This window comes from Thermochaetoides thermophila (genome assembly GCF_000221225.1).
Source record: "Thermochaetoides thermophila DSM 1495 unplaced genomic scaffold scf7180000011816, whole genome shotgun sequence".
Lineage (NCBI taxonomy): Eukaryota > Fungi > Ascomycota > Sordariomycetes > Sordariales > Chaetomiaceae > Thermochaetoides > Thermochaetoides thermophila.
In genome coordinates, this window is record NW_006383032.1 from 1,426,607 (window position 1) to 1,438,070 (window position 11,464).

An 11,464-nucleotide genomic window follows, 5' to 3' on the forward strand; every position below is an offset into this window, starting at 1 on the left:
TCACCTCTTATCCCCCATCTCCAGAGCCAGCTCTTCCCTAGTCAACCTCTCCCTCACTCTCCTAATCTGGGCATACCCCTCCAACTCCAGCCCCAACCCATCGGCTTCCAACGCTGCCGAGATATTCTGCAAGAACCAATACGCACGCCACGCCTGCTGCCGGCTTTCCTTCTCCAATCCTCCCGCACAGAGCCCAACTATGACATCCTTATACCCGTGCACGAGCTGTCTTCCCCAGGGTTGCTGCAACAGCGGGGCGACCAGGCGTTGGATTGTTTCCAGCTTGTCTTCCACTCTGAACACACGGTCGAGTGAGCGACGCAGCCCGTTAGGCGTGTCCATCTTTTCTGCTTCCAGCTTAGGTTGAATTCGTAGCCGGTGAAGCAGCATGTGCGTAGTATGGTGAATGTCCTCCGTGATCCGTGGGGGCAAGCCAATCGACCATGCAGCCTGCGAGTCGAAATACCCCAGTGGGGGTTCCTGCAGCGCAGCAGTCTCATCCCCAGCAGTCTTCACCGGGGCGGGTACACCGAGCAACGCAACGGCGAGGACATCCCTTTCCGTCACCCTCCTCGTATCGTGCGGGAACAACGGGGCATTCCACCTGAACTTGGCCTGCTCGATCTCCTTTTTCAGGGCACACATCCTCTGATAAAGGGCATCCATGCTCGGTGTAGACCTCCACTGCTCCGTCAGCATCCTCTCGTCCTCCTCCGTATAAGGCCTCACTCCAGGACAGTTGATGCTATCCAGATCCAGCAACAATTTAGACACCTGAAAAGGAGGGTTCGCCCTCATCTCCTCGATTTTGGCCCTCAATCGGCGACGCGCACGGTTGGTTTTCTTCGCCCAGCGTCGACGCGTGCGGTTGTTCAGGCGGCGCCAGGCCGCTGGACCCATGGGTTTGCCAGCGTATTGAAGTTTGCGTGGGGCGCGGGGCACCCAGTAGGGGAGCACCTGGCCGATGAGCTTGTGGATGCGGCGGAAGAGGGGGCTTGGATTGGCCTCCTTGTCGGGTTTGGAGGGGACATTTTGGAGATGAGAGGTTTTGGGTGGTTGGGAATGCGTGCCGGAGGATTGGGATGAGGACTTAGCGTCGGGTCGTGTAGAGTAGCCGGCTTGTTGGAAGAATGGGCGTCGTGTCGATGTCGAAGGGGGACGAATAGGGAGTTGCTGGATCGCGAGGACTCTCCTTGAGAGCATCTTTCCAAGAAAGTTTCAATCCCGACTTGTCTACCCCTCAAAGCCTGATGCTTCCTCGATGGAAATTTGAGGAAAGAATTGCAACAGCCACCTTCTCAGATCTTAAGCGGGACGAAGGGAGAGAGCCAAGGACTCAGAAGGTAGCTGTTGTGCGACCAGCCATGTTCCATCCCTTCCTTCCCCGCATTCATCCAGCCATTTTGTCAGCCGTCCCTCCAGTGGCGCCTTCCATGTAGCTGCCATCTGTTTTTCCCTCTGTGATGGCACACATCCTTAATCCCACTGGCGTTCCTTCCTCGATGATGTTTGTCGACCTTTAGACTGGAAGGAGCAGGATTTCCAGCTCTTGGCATTCGATCTTGATTGTCTCCACCGCAGGCTCCACTCCCAGGGCTTAGAGCGGAGCTTGTCTGGTGGATCCACAGCCTCGGACGTCAGTCGAGTAGCAGCCGCCGCGCGACGGTCCTGTAACCGGCCGCTATTGTCTCCGTTCTTGACGGGCAGATCGCAGCGGGTTGAAAGATGGCCGATGCCCGTTGGTGCAGTAGCTGTCTTTGGTTGATCTCATGCTCAAAGCTTGACCTGCTGTCACCGACACCGCCGGATGCGACACTGAATCTTATCTAGATCTTATCAGTCAGGTCCAGTTTGGCTACAGCTATCAAGATGTGAGCTCTTGGGCAGCAGTGAGCGAGGCTGTCTGGTCTGTCGATTCCACATGCTTCACTCATGCTGACAAACCCAAATACATCCTTCTTCTTCTTCTTCCCTCTGCCCGTCTCTCGTCAAATGTTAGCCGTTAGCACATCATAACCCCTCATTCCCCTCACCTATGGTGTTGCCCAAGCATCGTCATCTGCAAACACTTGCCTCTTTTCGCTCTGGTCCCTTCTGTTCATCGTGCGCCGGCGCAGTGGACAAGCCTGGGCACAGAGAAAAAGTGGGGCATCTCCAAATCTTCCAGAAAGCGGGATTCGGACAAGGCTCACACGAACCCCGCCGTGGCTGACCCCTCTTCGGGCAAAATCCGTCCGTATCCTGGCCCGGAATTCCGTGTCTCGAGGCCTCTGTTGTCGTCGACCCCACCGCACACATGCGATGAGACGTTTTCCTTTTCGTGTCCTCTCGAGACAAATTGGTGATGGTGTACGCGTGCATATGTAGCTGCCATTGTAACGCTGATTGAGCCGCATCTCGAGATGCAAAGTTTCCCATCACCTTGGCAGTGAGCTTAAGCGACGGAAGGGTTGGGCATCACCGGTGACGATGATGATGGGAGAGGAGCCATGACGAAATCAACAAACCAACAAACATCGACTCCCATCACGTCACCGCCCGCTCGACCTCGGCAGAGTTGAACACATGCCCAGACAACTGGGCCCAGCTGACCCAGCAGGCGGATCTCTCCCGCGCGAATTCAAGATCCACTGTCACCATCGGAATTTGCTTGGACAGACAAGGATGCGCTTGCATTGCGGTGGCCTGCGTGCTGTGCCTCTCATCTCTCTTCCCCTGTCCTGTGGACTCCCCTATGTGAAAGTCTGGTTATATGGCGAGTAATAAGCCTGAGCATGAGAGACTGGATTCGACGAGGAACGAGTGAAAGAACAGGAAGAGGCAAAAAAAAAGGGAGAGAGATGCACGAGCACTGACTTGTCCAGTATAAACTTTACGTTATTCTCCTCCGCGCTAGCAATGCAAACGGTCATCTAAACGTCTGCCAAGCAGGACCGACGGGACGCCGAGAAGATCGCCATATGAGAGCCGCAGGTCCCCCGACTCGGCGGGCAGGACAGGTCTTGCAAGTGAGAGAATCGACAGGGGAAGGAATCCGCCATTGCCTGGCTGCCCAGGCCCGGGTCCGGCTTGGCTGGAGATTGCGTTGGGGTTTGTCCCATGGCCATGCGGATTACAAGGCGCCCGGGTGGACCCATTCATTGCCTTGGTGCTTAACTCCTTGTGGTTCCTGAAGTCGCGCATTCGGTCATCCCTGGGTTGCCTGCCATGGATGCAGTTCGGGAACGGAATTCGTGCCTTTTGCGCAGTGTCTGCGTACGGTACAAAGCACGATTTTTTATCGCCGACCTGATGGGGGCTGTGATGGGGGGCTGGGCATGGATGAGGGACAGCAAGCTGGTTGCTATTTAATACGAATATTCTCCCCCGACCTCTCAATCACCCGCTATCCTTGTGGCTTGCTGTCTTTGCTAGGCGACCTGGGTGTCTGTGAGACGGACATCTAGATGCACATCAGTTGCGTCTCATTCCCTTACTTACCAGTGACGTCGTCCTGTGTATGGACCTTCGAAGCCCGTTCCTGAGAGGTAACTCCGTTACCCCTGACGTGCCTTATCTTACTACCGACTTATCTGTCACATCACATCACCACGCCTATCACCACGATGACCGCCGAACCACATTCCTCGACCTTCCCGGTCACATCACCGGACGTTGAGGCCCAGTCCACCAAGTACGGCGACAACTCCAAGGTGCCTCACTTCTGGCTCGTCCTACACCCAGACGGCGTGACCGACGCCGTCCTCAACTACCGCTACCCTGGCGAGGGCACGGCTGAGAACCCCTATGTTGTCGACTTCTTGCCTCAGGATGCTTCCAACCCCATGACCTACCCGAACTGGAAGAAGTGGGTGATTACTGCCCTGCAGGCATGGGCGACTCTTGCTGTGGCATTTGTCAGTACAGCGTACTCGGGCGGCATCCACGAAATTTTGGTGTATTTCAAGGTGGATACAGAGATCGGCATTTTGGGTATTTCGCTGTTTGTGTTGGGTTTCGCCATTGGGCCTTTGTTGTGGGCTCCGTTGAGCGGTATGATATTCTCCACGAAGGTTTTTGGGATCAGGGGATGAGAAAAGCTAACTTGGTTGTAGAGTTCTATGGGCGACAAATTATCTTTTTCTTCACCTACTTTGCTCTGGCTGCGTTCAGCGCTGGTGCTGCAGGCGCACAGAATATTGAAACGCTCGTTATTCTGCGCTTCTTTGCCGGTGCCTTTGGCGCTTCGCCCCTGACCAACTCGGGTGGTGTCATTGCTGATATGTTCAACGCTCAAGGTTCGTTAATATGACTTGCTAATGCTGCCGTCTGGGCTTTGCTGACAGTTCCCAGAACGTGGTCTCGCCGCTGGTCTCTTCGCCATGGCTCCCTTCTTGGGTCCTTCTATTGGTCCCATTGTCGGTGGTTTCCTCGTATGTCACCTTTCCCCCTCTCCCTTAGACAACTGTCCCTGACTCCTGAACAGGGTGAAGCTGAAGGCTGGCGCTGGGTCGAAGGCCTCATGGCCATCTTCAGCGGTGCTCTTTGGATTGCCTGCGCCATTTACGTGCCCGAGACCTACGCCCCGGTCCTCCTCCGCCGCCGCGCCGAAAAGCTCTCCAAGCTCACCGGCAAGGTCTACATCTCCAAGATGGACCTGGCGGACCCACGTCCCCGCTCTGAGCAGGTCAAGACGATACTCTTGCGCCCCTGGATCCTTCTCTTCCGCGAGCCGATCGTCTTTCTCACCAGTATCTACCTCGCTATCGTCTACGGTACACTCTACCTCCTTTTCGCCGCCTTCCCCATCGTCTTCCAGCAAAAGCGTGGCTGGTCGCCTGGGATCGGTGGTCTTGCCTTCGTCGGTGTTGCTGTCGGTATGATTTTTGCGGTCATGTACTCCGGTATTGACAACAAGCGCCGGTACATGCCCCTGGCAGCCAAGTATCCCGGTGGTCTGGCGCCCCCCGAAGCTCGTCTCCCTCCCGCCATCACCGGCTCGATCCTCCTCCCCGTTGGCCTCTTCTGGTTCGCCTGGACCAATTCCCCCTCCATCCACTGGATCGTGCCGATCATCGCCTCGGCCTTCTTCGCCGCCGGCCTGGTCTCCGTGTTCTTGTCTCTCCTCACCTACATGATCGACAGCTATACCGTCTACGCAGCTTCCGTGCTCGCGGCCAACTCGGTCCTGCGCTCACTGTTCGGTGCCGCGTTCCCGCTATTCACCACATACATGTACCAGGACCTGGGCATCCACTGGGCGAGTACGATCCCTGCGTTCCTGGCGCTTGCGTGCACGCCGTTCCCGCTGTTGTTCTATATCTATGGTGAGAAAATTCGGCAGAAGTGCAAGTATGCAGCGGAAGCGGCCAGGGTGTTGGAGCAGTGGCAGAAGAAGCAGGGTGAGGATGATGGTGGTCAAAAAAATGAGGAGATGAGCCAGGTGCGTGCGCCAGGGACGTCGTCCGGGTCGGCGAGGAATTTGACTAGCTCCTCAGAGGATGAGGGGACGGTGGTTGTGTCGGAGGAGGAGCTGAAGAAGGTTTAAGAGGTTTGAGAGGAGGAAAAGTTAGTCGATTTGGGTTATTGTCTTTTTGGGTTGTTCCTTTTTTTGGATATGCATTCATGGAGTTGGGATACCATTGGTTGGATGGTGCATATTTGGTACAGTCGATTATATAGAGGCGACCTATAGATAAGTAGATAGACGGAGTTGGACACCGGTGAACCAAGGATTTTTGGCACTTGTACTCTGGGCTAGGTTTAATTGATAATCTTAACTCCCACATGAAGTTGATGACTCTTCTTGATTGTCTGTGACTGAATTGGTTGATGCTCATTGTTTCCTTGCCTCGAGTCAGGCCCTAAAGGAGTGTTGGGGAAACCAAGGGGGTCCATGTAGGAAGAGCAGTTAAAGACTTAAGAATGCCCATCAGGCTCTGGAGTGGAAAAGTAAGGTAACTGATGATGTCTGGCGTGGCATTATGCTTAGGTCCTACCAAAAGGGGTCAATATCCCGTGCTATCCCGTGCTTACCTAGCAAAGAATCACAGGGTTGATCATCAAAATGGATGGTCGTTCGCTCCATGTTTTTCGTGTTTTCTACCATACGGTAAATACAGGATCACATGTTGAAGGCTGCCGGCCAAACACGTGACCCACGAGCGTAACCAACTGAAAGGCGCGGCATCACGGGAAAGATGGTCAACATCCTATCAACCAGCAGAGAAATCTGCCAAATACTCAATCATTTCAATCAGATCAGTGAAACGATATGCATGCTAGGGCTCACGAGACTGACCTTTGTTTTTGTTCGCAAAACCTTTCGGGACAAATTCCGTCATTAACATCGCTGAAGCCCGGGATAAGTGTAACGTATGTAACGTACAGTAACCCTGGACCCTGGACAAAGGCTGGTTCCGCGGAGGATCACAGACGCCCCAGACGCCAGGCGCTTCTTAATAAGAGAGAGAGCGAGGAGAACGGGCAGGTTCTCCGAGTGTCCACAGACTTGTCCTGTAACCTTTGGTCATACAAGACCTCGGAGCTCTCGCCTTGATCCTGACGCTGTTCTTTTTTCTTTATTACAATTGGCACGAGTAATCTTCAAGTGATTGAAATTGATATTGTCGTATATCCGAATTGAACAACCGGGTTCATCGCTTGGCACCGCTGCCGTTGAGGTTCTCAGTCCGAGATTCCGCTCGGAGATAGCATACGTCACCGCGGGCATTGCCGAGCGCGGTGGATGTGATGTTGCGGTTCTTGACCTCAAAACCCTCAATACTCAGCAAACTTGAATCGCGCGTGATTCTTTGATCAATATGGGCTCCGATTACGAGCTGGTCCCCATTGACGAATTTGACGCGCTGCTTGTTGACACCCCAACGTAAGCGCTCCATTATGCTATCGCCAGTCGGCGCTGGGGTCTGGTCCCTGTGGTAACCTTCATTCTTCGCTTCAGAACCCGCACTTCAAAGTCTTCATCGCCTTTGCGTGAGTTGGGGAAGGCCAAGGAGGCTCGGCAGAAGCCATCATTCCCTCTCTTTTCGAGCAATGACCCGGCTGAGGAGAGGCGCTTCTTGCAATGGCTTCATGCGGACCTTGGGAAGTTTCCGGGTAGGCAAGCCGCGTTCATCCTCGTCTATGAGACTAGGCTGACATGAAAGCAGCTAAAACCCACGCGCGCAAGGTCGCAACCGAGCTGGGTGTGCCGTCTGGCATGATTTATCTCCTCGGCCAGGAGGACACACTCTATGAGGATTCTGACCAAGGGCCTAAGTTTCGCCAGCGGCGGTAGTACGTCTTCCAACCCCTTTACCCTCTAGGTATTGACAGCTAACCCCTCCCCTCCTTCCCCAAGCTTCTACTACCTCACCGGCGCCGACCACGCCGGCTGCGCCGTAACCTACGACATTACAAGAGACCGGCTGATCCTTTGGATCCCGTACACGGATCCGCGCAAGGTGCTCTGGTACGGCCGTGGGCCGAGCATCGAGGCGTGCAAAGATGCGTCGGATGTCGACGATGTGCGGTATATCGCCGGGCTGCCGCGGTACTTGAACAACTCGCTCGACCCCGGCGCGACGCTGTACGTCCTGCATCCGGAGCAGGCGCCGCAGTTCGATCGAACCAAGGGGACCGTGGTGATTGATTCGGTTAAGTTGCAAGCGGCGATGGATCGCGCACGGGTGATCAAGACGCAGTATGAGATTGAGATGATTCGGAGAGCGAATGCAGTTTCGGTATGTTCCTCACGCACATCAATCCTCATTCGACAATTGCTGACAACCCATGACAGAGCGCCGCCCATAAGCTTGTCCAGTCCCGTCTCTCTTGCCTACAAAACGAGCGCGAAATCGATGCCATCTTCCGAGGCTACTGCATCGCCCACGGCGCGCCGACCCAAGCCTACCCGGTCATCGCGGCCGCCGGCCCAGCAGCCAGCACTCTTCACTACGAAGAGAACGACCAGCCCCTCCCCGGCAAGCAGCTCGTTGTGCTGGACGCGGGAGCAGAGTGGAAGTGCTATGCCAGTGATATCACACGTACTCTGCCGCTGACGGTATCGGGTAACGGGTTGGGATTCACCAAGGAGGCCGAAGAAATTTATACCCTCGTGCTGAAGATGCAAAGGGAGTGTATTGACCTCGTGGCTCCGGGAGTCGATTTCGCAGCTATTCACCTCCACGCTTGTCGAGTTGCGCTTAAGGGTCTGATGGACCTCAACATTCTCGGACGTCCCGGAGTTTCCTTCGACGAGATCTGGCACCGAGGCACTGTCGCCGCATTCTTCCCACACGGCCTTGGGCACCACGTCGGGCTGGAGGTACACGACGTGAGCGGCGATCAGAGGTTGCTCATGTTGCCGGAGTATGTCTCGTCTGTTCCCTTCCCGGCAGCAGGCCCATCCCGCGCAGCGATCTGGGAGTCGTGCGGGGTCTTAATCGGCGCCGGGGTGCTAAACAGGCGCAGGTCGGGCGTTGGAAGGAAGAGGCAGTGCGTGACGGCAGAGATGTTAGCTACTCTGGTCAGGACATATGACGCCCCTTCGACTACCCTCCGAACCAAGTACGGGGCCGGATCAGAAAAGATCCAGCAAGGCCCCTCCTCCGACCCGACGAAACGCAAAGGACAGATCCTGCAAGGGAACATGATTGTCACGATCGAGCCGGGAATTTATTTCTGCCGGGAGTATATCACGGCGTACTTTTTAAATGATGCGCTGCATGGGGGGTATATCAATAAAGAGGTGTTGGCGAGGTATTGGGATGTTGGAGGGGTCAGGATTGAGGATGATATCCTGGTGACGGAGGACGGGTGGGAGAACTTGACGAATGTGCCGAAGGAGGTTGGGGAGCTGCTTGCTGCTGTTAATGGGTTGTGAGACAAGGGCCATTGGGAGTATCTATCAATTTGTGTTGTTTGTCTGATGTGGGATTCGACTTTGAAGTTTATTAGGTTTGACGTGGTCTGGGATTCCCATGTTTGGGCATGCATTGTTGGGTTGCTTAGGGATCTAGTGAGAGGATTTTGGAGATGCAATCACCAACTGAGCCGATATCAGAGGTATAATGCTATATGGATATCATTTACCTACTCCATCCGAACTTCTACAACACCAATCCGAGGCACATGTTTACTTGGTACATGTAGGTACAGAGAGACAACCATCGCTCTAGGTTCAGGAGGGGTATGTACGCCTGCCAGCCAGCGCTCAGCTCAATTCCAAAAGTGCCAAACCAAATCAAGAAAACGCCTTATAGATCCCACCGTTACAATCAATGTTCAGCATTTCAAGTTCCAGTCATCCATCATCCATCATCGCCATGAGCCAGTCGATGAGAGATATGCCACTTTCCTGTCCAACCCTTTCAGGATATTATTCCTCCCTGGTTGCTTATGCGTTCATGCTTTTTGTTTGTACGTTTAACAATAAAATAAATGGAAACATAAATCTGCCGTGGGAAAGCCCTTTCACAGATACTTCTTCGGCACAGCCATCTTCTTCTTCTTGTAATAAAAGTACCCGCCAGCCATTGCCGCCTGCCCACCAAGCAGGATAATCAACAATCTCATGTACCCACTCGAAGTATGCTCCCTGACATCGCCCGCGAGAGCCGCATGCCTATCACTGACATGCATCATAATTGCGTTCTCTGACGCGCCAATGCGAGCATGAAACTCGCTCTGCAGCTGGGTAATCTGCCTGTCGAGCTCCTGGATCTTGTTCTCCAGACTGCGCAGGCGCTCGGACACAACGTGGTTGTTGCTGCTGAGCAGGCCCTTAATGTCGGAGATGAGCTGAGAGGTCTCAGAGTGGCGCTGCTCGAGGATAGCGGCGTTCTGGGCCATAGAGCGGAAGATGGTTGAGAGGTGGTGGTTGACGGACTGGATGCGGTTGTGTAGGTCGGCGAATTGGGCTTTGGAGGAGACGATTTTGTCGGGATCTTCGTCGGGGATGATATTGTCGTAGGGATCGTCGGGGATGATTTGTCGGCGCTGGACGGGCGGTTGCTGTTGCTGGGTCTGTTGCTGCTGTTGCTGTTGCTGGGTCTGTTGCTGCTGTTGCTGTTGCTGGGCTTGTTGCTGGGTCTGGTACATGCCCGCGTACTCGTGGCTGTTCTCCCCTGTGAGGACAACGAGCTTAAACACCTCAAACGAGTCGGGGTTGTCGGCCGAGCTGGCGGTCACACCAAAGTTGTACCCGCTAGGCAGACGGATTTTGTCGCTTTCAAAACACATGCGCCCGGCGACTTCCACGCTGAACTTGGTCTCCGTCTGACGCAACTTGATCTGCGTCGGGCGACCCAGGTTACGATACGCGAAGCGGCAGTGACCGAAAGCCAAGTTGTCCACATCCCGAGTCGATGAATAATCGATGCTGCCATCGTTCAGGAAGCCACGCAGCATGCCACCGGACCCTCCATGCTGGTCAATCACCAGCACCAGACCTTCGAAGCGGCCGACCGAGTACACACTGTTGGTGCCTACCGCGTGGGAACCGTCCTTCACCAGCCAGATGTTGAAGTTGCCGCCGCCACGTTCCGGGCCGTTTGCGCGGAACTCGACGTCTGCGATCCATGTGCTCTGCTGCAGCGTCTTGTCGGCCCAAATGGCTCCCCGTTGATTGCCCGGGTGCACTGGGGTCAAGATGATACGGTCGGAGAGGAGTTCAGGGAGCGTGGGGCGACCCTGGAGAGAGAAATTGGGGACTGAGCGGCTCCCTTCGGGGGATATCCTGTGCACGAACGGTTAGCGACGTATTTATGGTGGCACTTGTGGCCAGCAGGATGGCATACCTGTTGTTGAAGCCAAAGCTGAGTTCATTGATAAGATACTGGGCCTGCACAGTGGCTAGGCCAGCAGCGAGCGTTGACAGGCCCCACGAGAAGCGCATGTTGCTGCGCAGGGTATTATTCTTGAGATTGGCGACGATGGCAGGAAAGGTTGAAGCCGAGAGAAGAAATTCGAGGAAGACAACAAAATTATTTATTACTTTGGCGAGGAGCAGAACAGCGTCGGCTTCCCGGGTCTAGCTTCCGGCGAATGGGTAACGGAGCTGCTGCAGCTGCCGCTTCGGTCGGAGGGCAGCGAGCGGATGAGAGAAGCAATGGGTAGTGATGAGGACACTTTGCACGTTCTCGATGCGAGGGCCGGCCCGGCGGTAGGTTGGGGTTGGGTAAGTAACTCCAGGTCGGGTTGGCTGATGTGGAGCAGGTCGATGTACCTCCGTGGCCAAAGGGGAAGATGAGGGGCTCAAGGACCAGGAATATAATGCACGGGCGTCGATGTTTCGGATGGCTGCTGGGGTAATGCGCAAGCTGGCAGATTCTGAGTGTTTTCTTTTATATTACTGTTTCTCGACGATCTTGAAGGGGCTTGTGGTACCTCTACGATGTCAACGATAATGGCGGGGGAGGGTGATAACCTGGTGTTAAGATGAACCCTGTAACAGATGATACCCAGTTACCGCAGCCCAGAT

The 11,464-nt window shown here is 54.8% G+C and overlaps 4 protein-coding genes across 4 annotated transcripts; 2 read left to right on the plus strand and 2 right to left on the minus strand.

Annotated features, from left to right (window-relative positions):
* CTHT_0024720 (uncharacterized protein) lies at window positions 1–1,203 on the minus strand (the record flags this gene model as incomplete). The annotated part of the gene is made up of 1 exon (XM_006692869.1): window positions 1–1,203. One exon carries the CDS (start codon window positions 1,201–1,203, stop codon window positions 1–3), a length of 1,203 nt encoding a protein of 400 aa, XP_006692932.1.
* A 2,402-nt stretch (window positions 1,204–3,605) lies between these two features.
* Window positions 3,606–5,527, plus strand: CTHT_0024730 (uncharacterized protein; the record flags this gene model as incomplete). The annotated part of the gene is made up of 4 exons (XM_006692870.1): window positions 3,606–4,032; window positions 4,095–4,277; window positions 4,333–4,412; window positions 4,466–5,527. 4 exons carry the CDS (start codon window positions 3,606–3,608, stop codon window positions 5,525–5,527), a joined length of 1,752 nt encoding a protein of 583 aa, XP_006692933.1.
* A 1,276-nt stretch (window positions 5,528–6,803) lies between these two features.
* On the plus strand, window positions 6,804–8,866 carry CTHT_0024740 (aminopeptidase-like protein; the record flags this gene model as incomplete). The annotated part of the gene is made up of 5 exons (XM_006692871.1): window positions 6,804–6,868; window positions 6,944–7,098; window positions 7,152–7,278; window positions 7,343–7,724; window positions 7,781–8,866. 5 exons carry the CDS (start codon window positions 6,804–6,806, stop codon window positions 8,864–8,866), a joined length of 1,815 nt encoding a protein of 604 aa, XP_006692934.1.
* A 590-nt stretch (window positions 8,867–9,456) lies between these two features.
* Window positions 9,457–10,879, minus strand: CTHT_0024750 (uncharacterized protein; the record flags this gene model as incomplete). The annotated part of the gene is made up of 2 exons (XM_006692872.1): window positions 9,457–10,720; window positions 10,782–10,879. The coding sequence occupies 2 exons, from the start codon at window positions 10,877–10,879 to the stop codon at window positions 9,457–9,459; spliced, it is 1,362 nt and encodes a 453-aa protein (XP_006692935.1).
* Window positions 10,880–11,464: the final 585 nt, after the last annotated feature.